Genomic DNA, 21704 nt, shown 5'->3' on the forward strand with positions numbered 1-21704 from the left:
AATGACAGCGTTAATGCCAAAGGAAGATACGAAAAATTAGCCGTCGTAGTTCGCGTTCTTCAGACTACGCAGAACTTGGTCATTTCACGTTGTTGATTTGCAGAGGACGACAAAGAAATGTACAGATTTATAACGCACGTGCACAGCCAATAGGTTATAAAAACCTCTTATCGTTGCCGTCGCCGTCGTGGTTTGCTTAAGGTTATTCCCCAGTATTGTATTGCGCATCCCTACTGCGCATAATTTCACGCGTGATTAACGCGTGCGCATTAAAAAATGGCGGCTTTTTCTTTACAGCTGGACCTCGCCATAGAGGTAAATCGTCATTTCCTCGCAAACGAGTGTGGTGACCTATCATTTTTTTCTGTTGTTTTGAATTGAGTAATAAATTTCTGTGTAAAATAAATATGGACCAATGCTCAGTGTAGAACAAAAAGCAGTCGTCGGAAACGTTAATTTAGCAAGCAATCGTGACTACAATCATGATGCTATTATAAGGATTTATATGGGTATAAACAAGGTGCTTTTGCTCCTAAACGAACATGGGGACCCCTCATTTTTATTTCAAAATTTAAGTTCCTATAGTATAAACAATCACTGGGCAAAGTTTCACAAAAATCTCAGTGCAGGTTCTATTTCAGTGGAATGACCTTAAGCTCTCTATTCTATCCATGCTCTTTCCTTGCGTTCGCGAGTGTAAAGAGCATCCAGAACGTGGACATCCAAGTTGACTTTTGCTTGTGTCGAAACGAGTCTTCGCGCAAAACCATTCATATGAAAATGGTTCCACCTACGGGTTCATTTTCATGCAAATCAAACGCATTTTCAAATGAAAGGTTAACAAGAGGACTCGCTTTGACGCAGAGATACAAGGTAACTCGATCGGAAATGGCATACTATGATGAGACGTTCAGCGTTTAACCTGACAGAAACCCTTTCGACCATTCTCAACCCTAACTAGCTGCGAAAAATAACTCTGTAATAAAAGTTTGAAACCATCGCTCTGATGTGATTGCGTTTCAAGGGTGTATCTCTCAAATTTTAGCATAACCAAGGGAATGCAACATTGTTCGGTCCTGATCAAGAGAAAATGACCCCTCATTATTACAGCAGTGCTTGGGACACCCACTTTAAGTGAGAAAACTGTTCTTGAATAGTTCTTAAAGCGTAGACTGAAGGATTCCTCAGTGTTCTTGGGGTCGAATACGCAAGTACACGAGCGTGCACGATAATCTCGCGCGCTCGCCCACTCGACTACCTGAGGACAAAGAGTCTACTATTACTATGATCAAAAACAAAACAGGAAAAACACTACAGTTCGGTCAACAACTCTAATCTTTTATTAGCGTAATTACAAACGTGATCAATGAATGGATGGTTACGTCAAAATTCACCATTTCGAGAAAACGTCTCATTTACAAATTATTAAGCTGGTAGCTACTTTATTAAATATCTATAAATATAAATAAAACGTCCTGAATATTTGGAAACAAAGAAAATCCTATTATCTCAATGTTTTTTTTTCATTTTTTATTTTGCATCGCAAATCGATCTAATTGACTATAAATTCCTTACTCGATTTTCCAAAATATAGTATCACTTAATACATTCATCATGGGAGTAGATTAGCTGATTTTATTTTACGACATTGGCCATCCTAGACTAGTAGCAACTTCTATTTTTAGTAAACCGTCGAGTGCGATGCGAAATAAATGCGATAAAAAAATGGCCACGCGCTGTTCTCGCCCTAACGCGAACATTCCTCATCTCGCGCTTTCCTTCACGTCACACTCGACGAACTAAGAAAAAAGATGTCTGCTCGTCTTCTGTGCTCATACGGAAAATGGTAACTTGCGAAGTGCATTGTTTAAATAAATTAATCAACTCAAGAGGATTCGGCGGGATCTAATTACAGCTAGCTATTTAAACAAAGCAACGGCTAACAATCGTACATAATTCTAGATATTTACAAGCCTTACTCTACTGGCCAGCGGAGTTGCAGAGGATAGCAACAATAACCTTCGGATCAAGCTTCGCTCTACCAAACATACAAAAACACCCCACGACCGCTTCATTTTCCTTATCTCGAACAAAACCGCTTCGTTTCTGGCTGTTCTCGTTTCTCGCTTGGCAAGGGAAGCCTGGTCACGAGTTGAAAACTCAATTTGAAACACCGCAGAAGAATGAAGTACAATCAAACTTACTTGAGTGACTATGCAAATGTGAAAGATCTCTAATTTCTCTCTTGCTCACGAACATGGCCGATTTAGGAGAAAAGAATTTGGTTAGCGTACATACAATTTTGATAACTGAAATGTGGTTGGGCTACAATTTTCTTAAGGTTTTAATACGTGTTTCAAAATGCTACCACATTTTTTCGTTTCGTGGGCGACAGTCGCAACCAAGTTGTTCTTTTGGAAAGGTTGTACAGTTTACATCGGCCCCGAGTGAAACTTCCTTCAAGTGACTAGCCTAGATTCGCAGAACAGGTGGTAAACCGCGTGAATTTCGACTGTATTCCCGAGCAGTCCTTTTATTTTAGCAGAATTGGTCGATGCATCAATATATAAATAACAATTTCACTGCAAATGCTCTTATAATGAATGCTTGGTTTGATTTGATAATCAAACACAACCGTATTCGTACCAAATCGAGGATTTTTTCCCATCCCCCTGGTTAGGCCCCACTGATCTCGCCCGTGACCTCTCATCCGCGCTGGACCTTTGACTCGGCGCCGGGGAACCAGTTGCTGACGAAGCGGGCGAATCCGTGAAAATTTCTTTCTCCTTCGCCTTCCTTGCTTTCCGTACTTTTCTCAGCGCGGGGGAGCAATCCCGGCTGTGATGCGACGACACGGAAAGCGCGTCATCATCGTCGTCAACCTGCGCTTGTGGCGGCGCTCTACCGCCGACTGCAGGAGGAGACTGGTGTTCGATTTCAAAAATGCGCGCTCGTACGCTTGAAACGTTCTGTTTGGCGGTCTCTTGCATGGTCGCTGTTGTCATATGTACAGTTTCATTTCTGTTCTCGTCACGTTCGTTCGCAGATGGTTTCAATTCAATCGGATTGGTGGCGACACCGTTTCGTGATACGGAAGCCGCACTATACCGTGATGTTGAACTAGTCTCTGAACCAACAGGAGTTCTCGACACGGGGGTACTGCTATTTGACCGCGATCTGGGCTCAGACGCGGGAATGGCGCGTGACATTTCACGTGATACGTCACGTGAAGGTGGCGTGTTGTTTGACCCAGGTAGCACGTGCTCGTCTCCGTGTTTGTCTCGAACAATCGCAAACACCGCTGACGAACTGACTTCCCCTCGGCTTCCCCGAGAAGTCACAGGAGTTGAACTCAAATCTACCCCTGTTGCGTCTATGTAAACTGAGGTTCCCACTCCAGCTGTACTAGCTGCCGAAATGGACGACGTCTCGCTCTTGGCAACAGTCCCACTTGTAACGTAATGAGCTGTCACTGGAACGCTTTGTCGTGTGGGTCCAGATGAAGCTGCAAATACAGTACCTTGTCGTTGCGATGCTCTGAGTCCTTCATTTCTGCCGTTACTAAGGCTCCTTTCTCGTAAATGGGCCGGGCCTTTTTGAACAGTGTCACGAATAGGCCCCTCTTTCATCTGCGATATCTGGATTATTCGAGGGCCATCGTTTTTGTCACCACCTAAGCTCTTTTCTCTTGACTGCTGTGCTACGGCGTTGTGGTTTCTTGCAGGCTCTGATGCCTTAGCAGAGCTCTGATCTCCACTGGCACTCCTTTCTCTTGTGTCCTTAACATGCGCAGGCATGGTGTTATAGTTCCTAAAAGGCTCTGCAGCCTTAACCATGTTTTTATCTCCACTAAAGCTCGCTTGCCGCTGAAATCCACGGGGAGTGGATGAGGTGGGTTCTGCACGTCTATCGGCGCTACCACTCCGCTGTCTCTCTTGATGAGGACTTGAAACACCTCCATTAAACGCCTGCACCTGTGGGCCATTTTTCGCCCCTTCCGCAGGAATTCTCTTCATCTGATCTCCCTGAAATGGAGATGAAATGGTCCCAGTAGACACTAACGGCAAAGCATTACTATTAGACGCATTTACAGACGATATGACTTGCACGGAAACTTTACTTTTAGCTGATTCCTCTAATCGTTCTCGAACTGGTCCAGTATCCAGGTTTTGCGTGTTTTGGTTAGGTACACTCGACCTTCTTGGGTCTCTTTGCGAGGGAGAAAATGTACTATTGTCCTTCCTGGCTAGAACAGGACTGTGGCGAGGGCTGCCTGTTGGTGGTCTCTCTTCAAGCTTTCTGCGAGGAACGGGCGAGGAGTGAGAACTTGACCTTGGCAAGGATGCAGGTGAGGGTGGGGAGGGGGGTAGAGGCTCAAGCGAAACTGGATATTCCTTTCTTGAAACAACCGGGGAGAGGTTGGGGCTGCTTCGCGCCCAGTGATGCTTCCTCATGCCTGAGGGGGAAGCAGACGGAGTAAGGTGTTTCATCCCTGGCTGCTTCAAGTACCTCGCTGGAGATCCCCCTTCTTCCTTCGCCGGAAGTCCATCCCCCAATTCCCCATCACCAGGAGTCAGAGTAGACGAGCTGCTGGGCAACTTGTCCAGCGAGTCCATGCTCCGCGGCCGACCGAGGCGACCAGGCGACCAGTCACTATCGTTAAATATCTCAGAGCGAACTTGCCGCGCACGGAACGCAGACATGTCGTGGGTGGCAGAACGGAGGCGCACGGCCTCCGATTCGTCCGGGCGTGGCAGAACGGGCGTGCTAACGTAAGGCGACATGTAACCTTCTCTCTGTCGCTTGAGGATAACTTCGGACTGGGCACTAATTAAACTGGAATTCAACAGACTCTTGGTGGCCGCTCTAGAGTCCCCGGATGTGGAGCTTTCCCGTGAACCTTCGCTGCCTGTCTCGTCTCGTCTGTTAATGGGTGTGGCCACTAGCGTTCCAGTTTCGAACTCCTCCAAATACGGACTGTTGTCGACGCGAATAAGCTGTACACTATGTCGTTTGTTTTTGGGAGTTTCGTCTTTCTTCTGTTAAAAGAAAAAAAATATAAAAAAATAAATAATAAAAAAATAAAATAAATAAAAAAGAAACACTGGTAATAACAAAATGGGTCGTCATCGAAAACCGAAATGGTCGTAGACAACCGGTAAACTTAATGTAAATGAATAAACTTTTCTCTCGCCTTTTTTAATCCAGCTTTTCTCATGACCCTTGTTAGGAAGTTAGGTTTTCTGTAAATCAATTATAAGAACCATTGTCAGTATTTAACATGACCCAAGGTAACCAACGAAGGTAACGAAGTGAACAGACAGGAAACCCTCTCTGAGAGAGGAAGAAGTACATTTATTTCCTGTAGTATTCAAAGATTTATCTCACTTTTTCGGTTTGATGGCGCTCTCTGCTAACGCTTTGTTTGCTAAATCAACTTGTTCCTCGAGTCGTTCTTTCTGACGTTGGAGGGCGTAGATACGATCCCTAGAAGGAATCAAAAATAAAACAAGCAAAGAGATTAGCGTCTAGTTCGATAAGTTAACCAGGTAGACGAACCATTAGCTGTCCTAAGATGTTTGAGCTTGATGTATTCAATAGTCTTTGTGCGAAGACGCGGGCTTAACAACTCCAAATCCAACGATATACGAGGTCTTGAGCGCTTTTGTCATCCACTTAAGTCTTTTACAGCCAATATCACCTTGAATATAACACCCAAAGAGCTAAAATCGCACAAAAGTTTACAAGCTCTTAAGTGAGTGGAGTCAATTTCTCTCAAGCACGTTGCCCTCCATAGTGTAAGACAAAATGTAAGCAATGGTGCCAGTAAAGATTCCCCTATCAGTCCACTGCGAAAATAAGCGAACGACGCTTTGCCCACAAAAACACACAGAACGACATTACCACGTGGCGCTAAAATACAACACTAAACAGGACAGGATAGTGAAGCATACACACAGGTGGTTTTGCTTGAAATGGTAAAATTGTCTCCGATATATTTCCTTTTGTAAGGCATTAAAATAAAAACACCATCAAATGCTACTCACGAGAATGCCCTTTCATCATCCATGAAATGATCTTTATCTTCTAGCGACTTGACAAGAAGATCTTGATTCTAACAGAAGGAAACAGCGATGAGTTTAAAATCCAAAGATCAACACAGTAATTCTCTATGCTACTTGACGCACATTTATTAGTGCTGATTATGAGAATTTTGTTGTAGCCGAAATTCTTCAAATTCGTCGTTCATTATCCGCTCAATTGAAACCTCTTCGTTGTTTTCCTTCCTGAATAAATTATTATTTAGAGATTTCCTTCCATTTGACTTTTGTAAATCAAATGACTTGAATGTGACAAAGCTGACCTAAATGAAGCTGATGATACACCTACGGATGTTGTCACTTGCTTCACAAATGTTACGCCAGGTCAAGAGAGTGAAACCACAGTAACAAAGGATGGGTTAATGCATCAGACAAATAACTCGTTACAGTATAGCGCAGTTGGTTTCGTTGTTAACGGAAAAGTGATTTATCCGGTGGATATCCAAATGCTTGAGCTAACGGGCTCAAATCATCCCGGCAGAACTCTCCCAACGATAATTGTAGGAAACGTATAAAATACAGCAGTAGGAATCCTTATGCTGATCAGTGACAGTGCAGTCATTAATATTTATTGTTTATATCGATGTTCATATTCACCTGTTCCACGAGTTTGTTCACTTGTTCGACCAGTGCCTTGTTTTCCTCCTCTAGTGTAGCATTCAGCTGGCCCAGCATCTGTTTACCACAATAATAACAGCATATTTTTAATGGATACGCCGTGATATTGGTCTCGAGTTGCACCGCCTTCGCGCTGGTTCGTGGTTTTGCGCGCGCTTCTTTTCCCGCGAAAGCGAGGCTACCTTGATGATGAATGCTTCTAGTTCAACTTCCCCGAAATAAATTGTTGTTACATAAACCAACACTTGCATTAGACTAGAGCAGTTTTCCATTAATTGGTTTTGGTTCTACTAAGGTTTGAGATTGACTGAGTAGTCTAACTGCTAAGTAACTGGTTTGGTTTTATCACACTCAATTGAAAGCCGCTCTAAAACTTCCCTCGTTTAGCTTTTCATCGCCTCTGCCTCTTCTGACCTATTTTATAAGCACCTACCCCCCTTCCATTTTCTGTCCCTTTTAAAAACAAAACTTCGAATTCCCAGCTTCGCTATTAACTCATTCACCTCTTGTAACACAAACCATGCACGTCCTTTCGCTAGGCCAAATGACTCGATTTAGCCGAGCACCCTCCTTCCGATAAGCGCCCCTCTCTAATAATTGCTCCCCTTTAAGCGCCGGTTTTTGTTTTTTTATTTCATAAGCGCCCCCTTCCAATACGTGCCCCATTGCGAAAATGATACCAAAGACATTAATATAGGATAATGAACTGTGAATTCTTCTTTCTCATCTCAATGCAATCTTGAACATCACGACTATCAAAGCCCCTTTTGTTAAAGTTTTGTTAAAGAGTTTGTTATTGTCTATTAAAGTATTGTATCACATTCAGTTGTATATGTTCATAAAGAAATAAGTGCCCCATCCCAGATAAGCGCTCCTCTCCAATAAGCGCCCTCCCTTAAGCTACCAAAAGTAAATTAACGCCCCGGGCGCAAAGTCGAATCATTACGATAAGCCCCCACCAACTCTGGCAGTAGAGGAAATCCTGTATGTCTTCTCACCTCACATCTGTGGCCCATCTTTGAGGCAGCAATGTCTATTTGGTGATAATAATCTCTGACGTCATTCATATCCACTTGTAGCGCTGTATAGTCCGCTCGGGAGTTCTGTAATTCATTCTTCAGCGACTCGTTCTCAATCTCTAGCTGAGCGTTTCTCGCAGACATTGCCTCGCTCTGAGCCGTGACCGTGGCGCTCTGGAATTCAAAATACATTATCTCGTGAGTGATTTCTTGCTTGTCTAGATTTCGTCCGTTAGTAATTGTTAAAGTGGTAGCTTTTAATTTGCATGGCAAGCTGTTAGTTTTGATAGTAAGCTGAAGTTTCTGTCGTTGCTGTTACGAGGTATGCTGGTCTGTTCTCCATCATATACAAATGCACGAAAGGAGAGTTGCTTGTGCCCATTGCAGTTTTTGTGACCGCACTGATGAATAAGTGGCAAAGATCTGCGCCTCCTAATTTGAGTGAACCAACATTTCCAAGGTTGGTAGTTTTAGTTACCTGTTTTTCCAACATTCTTATTTCCTCGTTGAGTTCTGCTACTCGTCTATCCGCGATAGCTAACAACTCCACAGTGTTCTGTCCTGACCTGCAAGCAAAGCAACAACAAAAAAGCATTAATCTTTATACAGCAAATGTTTCATTCCTGACTTGCGCGGCCTTTCACACTTTGGACTGGAATTCGAAATGAAAGACGGAATAACCCTAGAAGGATAAATAACTTTTAAATTACTGTAGGGAGATGATCGTAGAAATGGATCACTCTTTTCTTCTAACTTGGATTCTTGTGGCTTATGTGGATCCTCGTATAGGTAAGGTAAGGCGAGGCAAGTCTGCATGCGAGCCAACTGGCCCCTCAGGCCGGAGCTTATCTCGGTTTCTGTAGCATGAAGTGACTAGGAGTATTTCTACTCCCCCCTGGATGGGATGTTAGTCCATTGCAGGATTACCACAAGTATTAAGTTCGCCGGTACCCATTTATACACCTGGGTGGAGAGAGGCACTGTGAGAGTAAAGTGTCTTGCCCATGAACACAACACAATGTCCCCAGGAAGGGCTCTAACCCGGACCGCTCGATCCGGAGACGAGCGCACTAACCACGAGGCCATCGCGCCTCCCAAGGCTTCCCATAAACATCTATTTACTGGCACGGTATTCCACAAGTCTCGAGTTGAACCTTATTTAACGATGTCAAAATATGCGACAAACAGACCTTGTGCTATCCGCTGGCTTGAAAATGATCGTCTGAGACGAGCTTCCCTTTGCTTTTTGAGCTTTGTCCTTCTCGGCTTTCTTATCATACGACTCGACAATCTACAAGTAAGCAATCCAAGGACAAGTTACAAATAAACGAATGCTTCTACCCAGGTTGAAAAGTAACCTGGTCGAGCCGTTTTTGAAACCGGCTTTCTTTTTCTCTCAGCAAAACCAGATTTTAAAAAATGAAACGAGAGTGAAAACAAATCAATTAGGCCTCGTTCATACTAGCGACATAACGACATAAACATGACGACATCAGGACGTTATGTCGTTATGTTTGCAGTGTGAACATCCTGACATAATGACATAATAGCAACATAACTGCAAGAACACAACAACGTAACAAAAAAACAACTGATATTTTCCTTACGCCTTTATGTCGATGTTCACATTACCGAGATAAGCGATTGTGTCGTTATGTCAGAGGGCTGCCCATGCCCATTCAATTTTGTGTCGTTTTAATTTTAGCATCATTCTTCATTACTTGAGAAGGTAGAAGAGTAATTAGTCTTAAAATCGCCATAACTTGAAACTCACGAACACACGTCTATCAAGACAACATGGTTACCAACTTCAAGTTAACAAGAGAACATCAAGGTTAGTGCCTTGACAGTGTTTTCAAAACAACTTTGCACTTCTCAATATCTCACGCCTACAGTGACAATTCTTTCTTTTCAGCTTAAACCAGACTTGATAGGTTGAAAACTGGATTTTCCCTTCATTTCCTACAGATGAACCAATCTTACTCCGCAATCAACACGATCCAGCTCGGTTGAGCCAAAACCGTTCTCTTGTCTCTGGCACCGTCACTACTACGCCGGAGGAATTTGAAAACGGAGGTTTCACTCTGAAAACGCATCAAACGTTTTTCGTCCACACTAGGCCAGAGGAATCTAAAAAGGCAAAAATCAGCCGTCATTTGGGATTTGTGTTTGAAGAAAACACGGTCAAAGAAATCACATGACCATCGCGTCGTCATCGTTGTTGAAAAGCTCCGTTTTTGAAATGTTGTCAGTTCACACGAAAACGAAACACCGCCGTTTTCAAATTCCTCCGGTTTCAAGAGCGTTTTCGAAAAGTTCCGTTTTCGCGACGGATTTGGGTAAACGGCAGGCCTAGCAGAGGAAACAAAGCTCCGTTTTCAAATTCCTCCGGCTTAGTGTGGACCGGGCCTCTATATCTTCCCTGAGGCGAATTATATGCTTGAAACCGGAAAAACCATCCAATGCGCACGTCTTCTTGTTTTGCTCGAATGCAAATTTCATAGTAGAAGAGTCAGTCAACCATTAACAACAACACAAATAATGTTTTGATGCGCGACGGGTTACTTGTGATATGGGAGAATATACAACATTACAACGGCGAACGTTTCTCGAAGCAGTTAAAAAAATTCATTTTATTACTTTTAAAGCAGTGTTGCACTTCCCAAAACTAATTATCAATTCTAACTTTATCCTTGCAACACTAACTGAGTAAAACTGAAAACATCAACTCCTACATTTTTTCGCAAGCCTAGCTGGCTTATCAGGTTGGCAGTGACGGGAGCATCGGTATCCACCCTGGATGGGGTACTATTCCATCCCAAGTAACTTCCAGGTTGTCCGGTTGCCCAACACTTTGCAGGTACTCCTGGGTTGAAAAAGGCACTGGCCTGCCCAAGAACACAACTTCAAGGCAAGGCTGCGGTCAAGACTTGACCCCTTACCGCTAGATCCGGAGCTATTTACAATGCTTACTAATATGTTTTCAGTCTGAGAATAAAATACTTCTAATTTTCTATTTCAATTATTTTTTTTTGGAACTAAGAGTTCTTTCATTTTGGTGACACAGTGTGTTGTTGTTGTTGTTGTTTGCTTCATTGTCTACTGGTGCTGTACTTTTGCTTAATGATCAATCTTTCATCATTCAAAGCAGAACAGCTAGTAGATATCAGATAAGGCATGTATTTTGTCTCAAACTGATGATTCAAAGTCAGCAAATGTTATTGGCGGAGAACTTAAGGTAGGAGAGGTGATCAATTCTTCACCGAGAGACTCCTCCAAATCAATGGGTTCGTACGCTTTTCGCAACAACCTAAAGTGAACAAGCCTCAACAAGACACCGATATAACTCGACAAACACACGCCAATCGTGACTGGTAACGCATACCAGGTGTTCGAGTGTTGTGAGCTGAAATAGAAAACCGATATCATAACCAGGTTTTCTGCCGCAAAGAGAACATTAGAAAGCACTTGCATTCTCTTCCCTTGTTTGCGGTTTTTATCGTCCTGTCCTTCATCAAAGTACAAATATATCGTCATATCATCTCTTACCCAATTGAGCAAGGAAAGAAAAACAATTACTATGACTACCTCGGCTGTTACTTTCTTTTCTTGGTGTAACAATAGTATTACATCAACTACCGCCATAACAGTACAATGAAACATTAAAACGCTGATGATCCACCAACTGTAGCTGACTATAAAGTAGGCAACGGCAAACAGTCGGCTGCTCAGAAGGAACAAGTGAGCAACAAAGAGTAGGAGTTTGTTTTTCACATCCAGGACGCCAATTTCATCATCATGAAGAAGCCCATCCGCAGTTGTGAACGTCCAAGCTAAAGTTAGGAAAGATACAGGTAAAGAAATCATTTGAATAATGTTTACAGGCTCCTCTTGAACATTCATGGCATAGAGCTGAATTATGGCCTGAGGGGCTGACTCAAGAAGTGCTTCAACCAACGGAGCCAGCTTATTGTAGAACAGTACACCATCGGCACTTTCGACGCTAGCAACAGACGGGCGACGCACGGCCTTCGTTTTATCATGTGACTGACTCCAGAGGGTTCTAAAATGCTTCATGCACAAGTAAAAAGCTCGTAGTCTCACCAACGCAGCAGAGAAAGGATTGAAACCGAAGACGAAAGCTCTCCACGCGTGGCGAGGCTGAAATGTAATGGTCAGAGGATCATTTTTATCTCTCTGAGAAGCACTCAAAGTTGAAAAGTAGTGGACGAACGGGAACACAAAACAGGGCAAGACAACAAACGCCAGCCCCACACCAAACCATGTCTTGTGATCTTCCCTGTAGAATACCACCAGTGTGAGTATATCGGTAACTGGATCAGCAAAGCTCAGAAGGGCTCCCAAAAGAAAGAAGACAACGTCGTACCAATGAATGCGATACAATTCCCTCAGAGTGAGTTCAAATGACATGTCGGAGTAACACACGCCTTCAGACAATAGTTCTAGGTCAGAGAGCACAGGTTGTTCTTGCCAAATAAAATTGTAAATATGTGGTAATCAGAAGGCACATTTGATGAGGCATGAAAATCATGAAGTGTAACGTTAAGTGCAATTACTTGACGTCACTTTCCGGGTAGAGGGATAAGTATGTTTGTGTTATAGAAAAGTTATACCAACGGTCATAAGGACAGGAAATACTCTTAAAGCATCTCCACCTGTGCGACAGTGAAAGTTCGGTGGGTGTCACTGGCGAAATCAATTTAACAGTAACTCACTGTGCTAGTCGGGGCTGTCTTTCAACTGCGAGGACCTGTTTTCGCGAGAATCTCACAAGAGGCAGGGGAAGAGTAGACACGTGAATGTCACTATAACTTGGAGCTTAGTACTAGAGTTGAAGCAACAGGCATTATGGCGGATATTAGAGCTTTTGGTGGCATCATAACGTAATGTTGTAGCGATGTGGTTTTATTTTTTTATTTGAAGTGACCTAGTGACCTATTAATGAAGGTCACCTTTATTAATTATCAATTGTTAGATCCGGCTCTTGTCAATACAAAAATACTACAACTTGATTCTTGTACTTTAGCCGGATTGGAGGCTCAAGGGCACTTTGATTTTTCTAATTATGACTTTCAAACGTTTGTTGGCTGGCTGGCTACGGTAAGGCTGGTTGCACAAGCTCTGTTACGCAGAAGTTACGCCGCCTGAAAACGTGTATGCACTTGTCTGTTGCAGGATGAATGAATGATCTATCAAAAGCAAAAACCTTTTCAATACCTTTAAAAGCGCCCGTCCATAAAAATAAAACATCTCGCCCACATCTCAGAATTAGATGAGCTAATTTCTACCAAGAATCACTAGATAGTTTTTTCGCTGAAATAATCAGGAGTGCAGTTGAAAACAATCAAACATATTTTCTCGTTTAATAAAGCAGACCGTGCCTAGAACTATCGGTCGGCGTACCTACATTTGGAAGCGCCAGATTTCGTATAAATTGAGCTTTTAAAAGCCTCTCTAAACAACAAGCCAAGCAGTAGGTTTAGCGTTCTGTCGGGGTTTCGCTGAGGGTGGTTGAGATTTTGTTCTTACCTCTGTAAGTTTTTGCTGCTCTTTAGACGAAACTTCCAGTCTGCAAATAAAACAAAGAGAAAAAGAAAACTGACATGTTGGACAAAGCCTGGCTCTTCTTATGTCTACAAAATTTTGTATGAATTCCCCTTCATGGGCGACGACGGAACAGCCGTTGAAGCAAGTAAAGTACAGAAACCTGTTCCTGGCAATCGAGGCACTTGCGCTATACTTTGATTGGACAACAAGGCTCTGAAAATCTTCGGGTAATCTCACGAAGCTCCGGAAAATCTACAGAGTCCTTTAACGAACCTTTGGAAAACCTTCGAGTATTTCAAAAAAGATTCGACGACGCTTCGGCGCGCTGATTGAGCACTAATTGCGGCGTCTAAATTCTGCTACTGCGTCCCCTCAGGTTATTCGGGAAGGGGGTGGGGGCGGACACCAATTTGATAACTCTCGAATACAGTTAAATCCAAACCTTTTCTCTAGTGTCTGTATTTTGTCATCCTTCAGCTCGGCCGCGTGCGTCATCTTGTTATTTTGATGGACAGCTTCCTCCAGCCTCGTTTTCAGGCCTCGTACCTGTTTCTCCCTCTGCTCGATCAGCCGAGAGAACGTATTAGCCTGGGCTGTAACTTCTTCTAATCTGTAGAAAGAAATGCGTTCGAAGGAAGCGTTAAAGAACCGCGTATGAAATAAAAGATATATAGAGAAAGGCATGAGGGTTATTTAAGTAGTAAGCTACCCGTTAGTATTTACGAATATTCAACTGAATTATCCAATAGTTCGTTTAGTGTGATCTTCTGGGTTAGAGAAGTTCTGAAAAGAACCGTTATTGGTGACTGGCGTTTTCACTACGAATGCCTGGAAAAAAAAAAACTACTGCAAGGAGACAAAATTGGAGGAATTCCATTTTAAATTAATCCATAGAATTATAGTTGCCAAAAAGGAGTTTTCTCGATATGGTGTTAAAGGGGACGATGAATGCCTCTACTGTGGGGAGAAAGACTCGATTGATCATACCTTTATTAACTGTCAATTTGTAAGACTTTTGTAAACGTAATTGACTCGTTTAGCGACACTAGCAAGTGAAACTTCATTTTCTTTATTTTTTAAGTAAATGAAAAAGAGGGGAAAAAAGTCAAACTTCGTGTCAACAATTGAAGAGAAACTATATTTGGTATCATATCTGACCCCTATGAATAAGAGATATTAAAGAAATTTAATTACACAATACTATTTCTGAAATACTTCATCTACACTAGTAAGATGCATAACCAGGCTATTCACCTTTCTGTCTTCGTTGATTAAGTTTTAATTAAATACAGAATAAAAAACTATTGTTATTAGTTACGAAAACTTACTCCTCCCAAAAGTACTCTAGGGGCGTACGACTACAAGCGTACAATGAAATAGGTTAAGTTAGTTACAATACAGTACATGAAATAGGTTAAGTTAGATACGAGAGAACTGTAACTAATATGGTGTAAATAAAACAGTTAATAGTGTACGAGATTAACTGTAAGCACTGTGATCTAAAATGCAGACTTACTTAGCTTCCAATGCCATTCTCTCAGTCTCCTGCTGCTGTAGGTTCTGTGTTAACAGACCTATCTTGCTATCTTTCTGCTTCAGAGCCATACTGAGTGACTGGCTGTTGTCTTCTCGACTCACTTCCATTTCTGCCACCCTGATCAGACAAATACATCCATGGAATACATTAACTTTGTCCAAAAACACACTCAGCAACCCACCACATTTCAATACAACGGTTTGTAGTTTTAATTGCATGATTTCTATAGCGAGATGTACTTGGTAAATAAGCGCGTCAAGTTTTCAAGAGCTGACAAAATTACATTAGCGCAGATAGTGCAACTGGTAATAAAACTCCAATACTGCTAAAGCCTCAAATATTTATTCTGGCCTTTATTTACAGCCTAATCTCCCCATAGTTTACATGACTGTTTCTTTAATAACTCATATATCAGCGATCAAACCTAACCAAACTGTTGCAAGCCGCCATTACCGTCTTTCCAAACCTTCTATCTTCGTTTCTTCCTGTTTCAGATTATGGTTTAGTCTTCTATTCTCGCTTTCACTTTCTTCCAACCTACAAATAATCGAGTAGAATTACTAAGTGCATGTAATTTTGCAATCCACCAGTGCGATCGTCAAATCAAGCAAAAACACATTATCGATCATTATTTCTGTTGACACGTTTGTGCAGTCACGGTAAATATTTCCCATTTCTTAACGAAAGAGTGACTTTGATAAGTAAAAGTCAAGGCATTTTTACGCTGTTATCTCGGGGTTTCCTCTGGTGTTAACAAGTTTGGTTGTAGCTACAGTAAATGAATAGAGGGGGTAGGCTTCTAAAGAAACTGTGGTGCTGCGTCGTTGGGGAGGAGAACAAGATAATTTGGTTTTATCAACTGGGTTGATAAAGTGAATTGGCCACCGTAAAGAGATTCGGTGGCCAATTCACATTATCAACCCAGTTGATAAAACCAAATTATCTTGTAATTACAGTATGTTGCTCTTCAACGCATAACATGTAGTAAGGAGTAAAAAACAACAAACATTTCACAACTTGACATTACTTCGTCTCCAGACTTAACACAGTCTGTTCCATTTCCTTCTTGACCTTTTCCAGCTTATCAACTTGTCCAAAGGTAGTTGACAATTCCTTTACCCTAGGTAATGGATTAACAACAAGACACACCTGATATCAACATACAAAATACCCCTTTCTATTTCCAAATTTTTCTTTTTGAAAATCAAGAAACCACGTTATCGCGGAGTTCTCGCGAATTTAGAATTTGAACGAGACTGAACTGAAACCATGACCAACATGGGCTAATTACATTGTAGCTCCAATCCTTTGTGACTTGCAGAAACAAGATAAGAATCTGCAAGATCAAAATTATTGCTTGCCAAACAACATTCTAGAAATAATTACAGCACTTGCGGTTCTTGCAGGTTTTCCTAACATTTGTGCGATTCTCCACCAAACCAGAGGTAAGAATGGAGGGCCGATTTGAATGATTTACGATTGTAGTTTCCAGTACCTCGCTTCCATTTCTGCAATCTTGATGTCCTTTTCTTTCAGCGCTGAAGAAAGCTTAGTGTCGGCTGAAGCTGCATTTCTGAGGTTGTCCAACCTAAGACGAAAGAGAAACGACACTTGAACATGACAACCAACTTCAAGTTCACGGCTTCTCGGGAGCAACGCCGCTAAAATATAAATAACTGGTTACAGAGAGGACTGTTAATCTCATTTATGACCTTGCCAGTCAGAAGGAAAGAGGGTTTGGAGAATGGAATCCCCGAGTCGGATTGTCAGTCAAATCCCTGAAATAACTCAGATCTTCATTTGGAGAACGAAACATCATATGGCTCAAATGACCAGTGCTGTTTCCAGTATGGGGACGGAAAGATTGGAAGAAGAAATTGAAGAAATTCTGCAATGGTACTGAGGTGGTTACTGCCGGGAAAGAACCGTTTCTGTCATTCAATTCTTCTTTCTTACCGTTTTTGAAGTTCTATAAGCTTGTCATCTTTGTTGTCCACGTCAGTTTCTAGTTCTTTTACTCTAAATAACAAAGGTAAATTAGGACCGTGTAGATAAGCAACAGCAACTGCGCTTACAAGCAAACAGCACTCTTCCGATGAGTGTAGCAGAGCAAAACCAACCAAGACCGAGGAGAAAAGTGTAATACACCAATCAGACACCGACACGTAATCGACAAGAAAACGCGGGAATAGAGCGGGTGACCCACACGACGACTGGTTTTGTACTTTAACCTGACTGAGTGAGTAAACATGCGCTTCTTTTTTATTGGCTCGAGGACATTGCATGTGATTTTGTGCGAAGACCAGCAAAACGTAACACAAAGTCACCTGCACACACAACTACCTCACAGGGTAGACTGATAGTTAGTCCTGGTGGTAATTGTCCTAGTCCAGCACCTCTTCCAGACCTGTATTTTCATTGGTTCTGGTAACCTGTAGCTTCTATTGTTTCAAGAGATAGGGGCATTGTTTGGATCATTCACGCATTGTTTCGTGAGCCAATAACAAACGGTGTCTGGACAGCTACAGGCCTGGTAATTGAGCGGCTGAGTACGGTTTAAAGTCGGCACACACTAGGGAAAATGTTGCGGGAACATGCTGCAGCGAGGTTTCGTTGTGTCACATGTCTATTTTTTCGAAAAAGTTCCGTTCCGGGACACGAGTTTGTCCCCGCAACATGTTGCATGTAATTCAGGAGGTTTGATTTCGCGCGTCAGGAAGCAGTGGAATGCCCTCAAGTTTCAATGTCGCACCGTGTGCACTGCTCTTTTAAACTGATCCCACTACAACATAGAAATACACCAATATCCGCCTGGTGTGCACAAGCTGGCGTACTGTCCCTGCAGCATGCGTCGTATGTGGCGTACGCAGGAAGGACCTTGCCCCGCTTCAGGTGCCCGCAGCATGTCCCCTGGTGTGTGCCGACCTTCAAACGTTACTCCATAATGTTAGTTTCAAGAATTCCACACAGTACACGATTTTCTCTATTCTCCTCATTGGTTTGCTTGAAACAGCTCTTGCACTGTAGCAAGAAATTACGTGTTCTGACCACACAGTTGAGTAGTACTGGATGAACACGTCTCGTTACCTGTTCTTGTATTCCAACACTTTTGCAGTTTTTGTTTCAAGCAATTGCTCCAGTTCCTCTTCCCTGAAATACAGTACAGAAGACGTTTTAACATGTTGCAGCAGCTACATTTGCTACAAATATCGTGATCAACCTCGTTCATCTCGCTAGTTGAATGAAAATTCTCTAGTGAACCACACTCTAACATAAAAATGAGTTGCGGTGTTTTCGTTTCAGCAAGTAGTGTACGAAGTGGAACGCTGTAATAATGTTTGGCGTTGTTTTATGGCTGTCGCAACAGTGCAACAAATATGCCATTTCCCGGATACCTTGAGCCTCTGATACAAAACGAGTCCTCGTGTAAAATCTTTCAAACGAGGACTAATTTGATTTGCATGAAACTGAACCTATAGAAGAAACTCATTTTCATATGAATGATTTCGCACAAACTCGTTGCGACAGAGAAGCAAAAGGCAACACGGGAATGGCCTACTATTTACGAACCAAATCCCATGAAACGTTGCCAGGTTTTACAGCACCTTAAGATAAGGCATGGTCCGCTATTCAGACGCAGTGTTAAACTTCAAACTCCAAATCTTCGCGTCCGTTAGTATGATAAGAAAATCTGCGAGAAGTCACTTAGCCATCTCGTACCTTTGTTCGTTTGCCTGAAGTGTTTTCTCCAGCGTACGGATATTCTCCTCTTTCTTACGTACGGACTGATCGAGTTTGTTATTTAAATTGAGAGTCTCGTCCAACCTGACAGAGAAATAAACCATTCGTTAACAACTGTTATTGAAAGCCACTTGCACTGAAAAAAAAACAATGTATAGAATGACCAGGCCTTATGGACGTTTTCAGAGGTGAATCCAAGGTTTTTAGCCGGAGGGGAGTGGTTGTTACCTTAGGTTTGCAGAATCAATGGGGCATGCCTGCACAATGTTCCAATTGGAGAATTGGGACCTAATTTAAAACTGCCACACCAGAAATACTAGCCGTGCCAAAAAGTGGGAATTCTTATGAGGTACCTGTCAAGAGTGTTTGCTTTTATTTCTGCCATGATATTCACAATCTTTTTCATGTTTTTTTTTTTTTTAATTATTTTTTTATTATGGGTGGTTAGCTACCCAAGCCACACCCCACCATCCCCTCCCTAAATCCGCCCGTGGTTTTAAAGTGAAAAAGATCCCGGACAAAACACTCCTAATGAACAAGACGGGCGACCTTGATCAACAGGCCACTTCCGCGTTGCTTATGCCTCCGTTTCAAAACGAGTCTTGGTGAACAACCTTTCATATTGCAATGAGCTTTCCTCGCACGTTCATTGTCTTGCAAATCAAATTCATTTCTATATGAAAGGTTGTGCACCAGGACTCGTTTTGAAACAGAGGTAAAAAGCAACTCGGAAATTGTTTGTTGTACTCAAGACAAGATGCTAATTGAAAAAGCGTTACCTCTTCTGAAGCGGGTCGATTTTCTCGTCTTTCAATTTAAGATCGCTGTCCTGGTTAGTGAATTGACTTTCCACGCTCTCAATTCTGAAAAGTAGACAAAACAAGAGAATTATCTCTCCATGAATGCTTACAACGTCTTGAAACAGACTTAAATTGGGAGAACAGAAAGACATTATATAATAGATGTATGACACTTATTATCAAAAGCAATGACCGCCGGAATACTAGACGGGGAGAAAAAACATTCGCCAGACTATGTCAAATCTGCTAGTTCTGTTTGAAGGACTTCCACAGTTTTCTCTTTATTGTCCACTTCTTAAGATAGTAACTTATAAAACAAAATAATCTCTTCGTTAATTCACTTGCATCGCACGAAAGACGTCTGGGATTCGAACATTCGATGAACATTCGTGGAAAGTTTCAGTTCAAATCTCAGAAGTATCTTTCACGAGGATGTCGCATGATTGTCGAAGCATAGCAAGAGAGAACTCTGTATTTTCAGGCTCTCACAATAAGCCAAGAAACTCGGACGAGCCTTCTTCTTATAGGACTGCATTTGATAAACGTCTATGAGACCGTACACAACTAACTTGCATGATAGAAAACGTGACAGTTAAATCGACCACGAGGTTTTAACTAACAGAACAAACTGCGCATGACAAATATGCTAATGAGCTAACAAATCAAGCGTGTCCATTCCGCCGGCCTTGATATAATCAAGATAAAATGTAAATGCTACTTAATAGTGTTTTCTTAATAGTGTTCTTTGATCTAATAAAGTTACTTGAAAATGTTTCTTTGAGTTCATTTGGTTCTTTATGTCAACCTCAGAGAGACCCTGGGAATGAGGTTGTCTTTATGTTAGTTTAAGTTGTTTATAAGTGCAAAGTCTTTACTGAGCACCCTCGGATGGTGCCAGCAAGCACAGCTTTACAATTGGGCGGACGAATGTTCTGGTTTTGGTTTTGACAGTGACCACTCTGACTAACTGATCTGGACCAGGATGGGTTCTGATGATTCGGCCAAGGGGCCACTGGCATGGTGGAGTGCGATTGTCTTTAATGAGCACAACGTCATTGACACGAAGACATCGTTTGGGTCGCCTCCACTTATTGAATCGCTGAAGGGCATTGAGATATTCGGTTGACCACCGCTTCCAAAAATGCTGTGTAAGAGCTTGACAGAGTTGCCATCGCTTCAGGGTTGAAATCGGCGCTGTTGCAACTTGGTCAGGCAGCGCTTCGAGTGGTTGGCCAATTAGAAAATGACCAGGAGTAAGTGGGGCAATTCCATCATCATCATTTGAGTCGAGTGACGTGAAGAGAGGTCTGGAGTTGAGACAAGCTTCGATCTGACACAAAACAGTTGTCATCTCTTCAGAGGTAAGTTTACTTTCGCCAACTATTCGCTTTAGATGACGCTTGCAGGCCTTCACCCCATTTTCCCACACTGAGCCATGATGAGGGCCTGTTGGTGGGCTGAATTTCCATTGAATGCCTTGTGCAGAGCAGAAATTCATAATAGATTCTTGTGAGGCTGGTTGTCTAAGACATTGCTCAAGTTAGATGACACGCCTTTAAGAAAGGGAACTCCCCTCTCAAACATTGTATCGTAAGTAGTTTTTTTTTTTTTTTCTGGTCTGTTAGTGTGGAAGTAAATTTTAAAAAAATCAAAATTCTTTCAAATTACAGTTGTATGCTTTGGTCGTAAAAAGATTGCTTGAGTATGTCTGTTCCACAAAACGTTGCTACAGCGCCAGAAGTTCGCAAAGAGCTGCCAAGCACAATCTATACAAGCGTACATCCAAAGGAGCTCAGTCACGGTATTTTGAGTTATTTTGCCCGCGTAAAAATCACCTTTAAATTCAAAAAAAGCCTGAAAATAGTAGCTTACTAAGATAACAAAACACCAAAGAAATAATAATAAACCATGAATGAACAAGGATGGTGAAGGATGGAAAAGATTAGCACGGATTACAAACAACGAATTTCAGTTTAACTGTTGCATAAGAAAACTGGGCAAAGGTATGTTATGACATCAAGGGCACACAACGAGCCACTCTGTTAGATCCATAAGGCTAGAGGCAATAACGGTCACAAACTAACCAACAAATAAGCATTCTAAAAATAGCGTGCTAGTTGCGGGCAAATGAACCTGAACTTCCATTTCCTAACGCTAAATTAAACTCACCCGCAGATTTGATGGCCAAATGACTTGTTAAGCTAGAGGGCCAAAACATGGGAACACATCCATCCATACCAGACGGGTCTCCATAATCTGGTCTGTTGATGTCCCGTATCCCAATAACAGATGGATCTCTGATGTGTATCGGTGCTCCATA

General features: G+C 42.1%; 3 protein-coding genes across 3 annotated transcripts in view; 1 reads left to right on the forward strand and 2 right to left on the reverse strand.

Annotated features, from left to right (window-relative positions):
* The window catches only part of LOC149110863 (uncharacterized), a 38469-nt gene extending 17366 nt beyond the window's left edge, over positions 1-21103 (forward strand). The window contains exon 2 of the mRNA XM_089291122.1: positions 20983-21103. The gene's annotated coding sequence lies outside the window, so the exon portion shown is untranslated. The remainder of the gene's footprint in view (positions 1-20982) is intronic.
* LOC110050935 (uncharacterized) lies at positions 1318-18668 on the reverse strand. The gene is made up of 17 exons (XM_089291106.1): positions 18564-18668; positions 17931-17993; positions 16800-16862; positions 16339-16431; positions 15871-15963; positions 15297-15380; positions 14823-14960; positions 13749-13916; positions 13289-13328; positions 8929-9029; positions 8217-8304; positions 7718-7912; positions 6699-6776; positions 6048-6115; positions 5389-5487; positions 5195-5243; positions 1318-5039 (listed from the first exon to the last, which is right to left on the reverse strand). The coding sequence occupies exons 4-17, from the start codon at positions 16347-16349 to the stop codon at positions 2625-2627; spliced, it is 3627 nt and encodes a 1208-aa protein (XP_089147232.1). The 5' UTR covers positions 16350-16431; positions 16800-16862; positions 17931-17993; positions 18564-18668; the 3' UTR covers positions 1318-2624.
* On the reverse strand, positions 9640-13263 carry LOC149110865 (XK-related protein 7-like). The gene has a single exon (XM_089291120.1). The coding sequence runs from the start codon at positions 12167-12169 to the stop codon at positions 10928-10930; it is 1242 nt and encodes a 413-aa protein (XP_089147246.1). The 5' UTR covers positions 12170-13263; the 3' UTR covers positions 9640-10927.
* Positions 21104-21704: the final 601 nt, after the last annotated feature.

Source organism: Orbicella faveolata, unplaced genomic scaffold (assembly GCF_042242905.1).
Source record: "Orbicella faveolata isolate gen_17 unplaced genomic scaffold, um_ofav_v1 contig_24, whole genome shotgun sequence".
Classification (NCBI taxonomy): Eukaryota; Metazoa; Cnidaria; class Anthozoa; order Scleractinia; family Merulinidae; genus Orbicella; species Orbicella faveolata.

Excerpts from the sequence above, each read along its gene's own strand:
- LOC149110865 (XM_089291120.1), bottom strand. The coding sequence starts at position 12,169 with ATGTCATTTGAACTCACTCTGAGGGAATTGTATCGCATTCATTGGTAC.
- LOC110050935 (XM_089291106.1), bottom strand. Across the intron at positions 15,381-15,870 it reads GTGTTAAGTCTGGAGACGAA|GTTGGAAGAAAGTGAAAGCG; the intron begins GTAATGTCAAGT and ends GATTATTTGTAG. Across the intron at positions 14,961-15,296 it reads ATAGAAGGTTTGGAAAGACG|GGTGGCAGAAATGGAAGTGA; the intron begins GTAATGGCGGCT and ends TTGTCTGATCAG.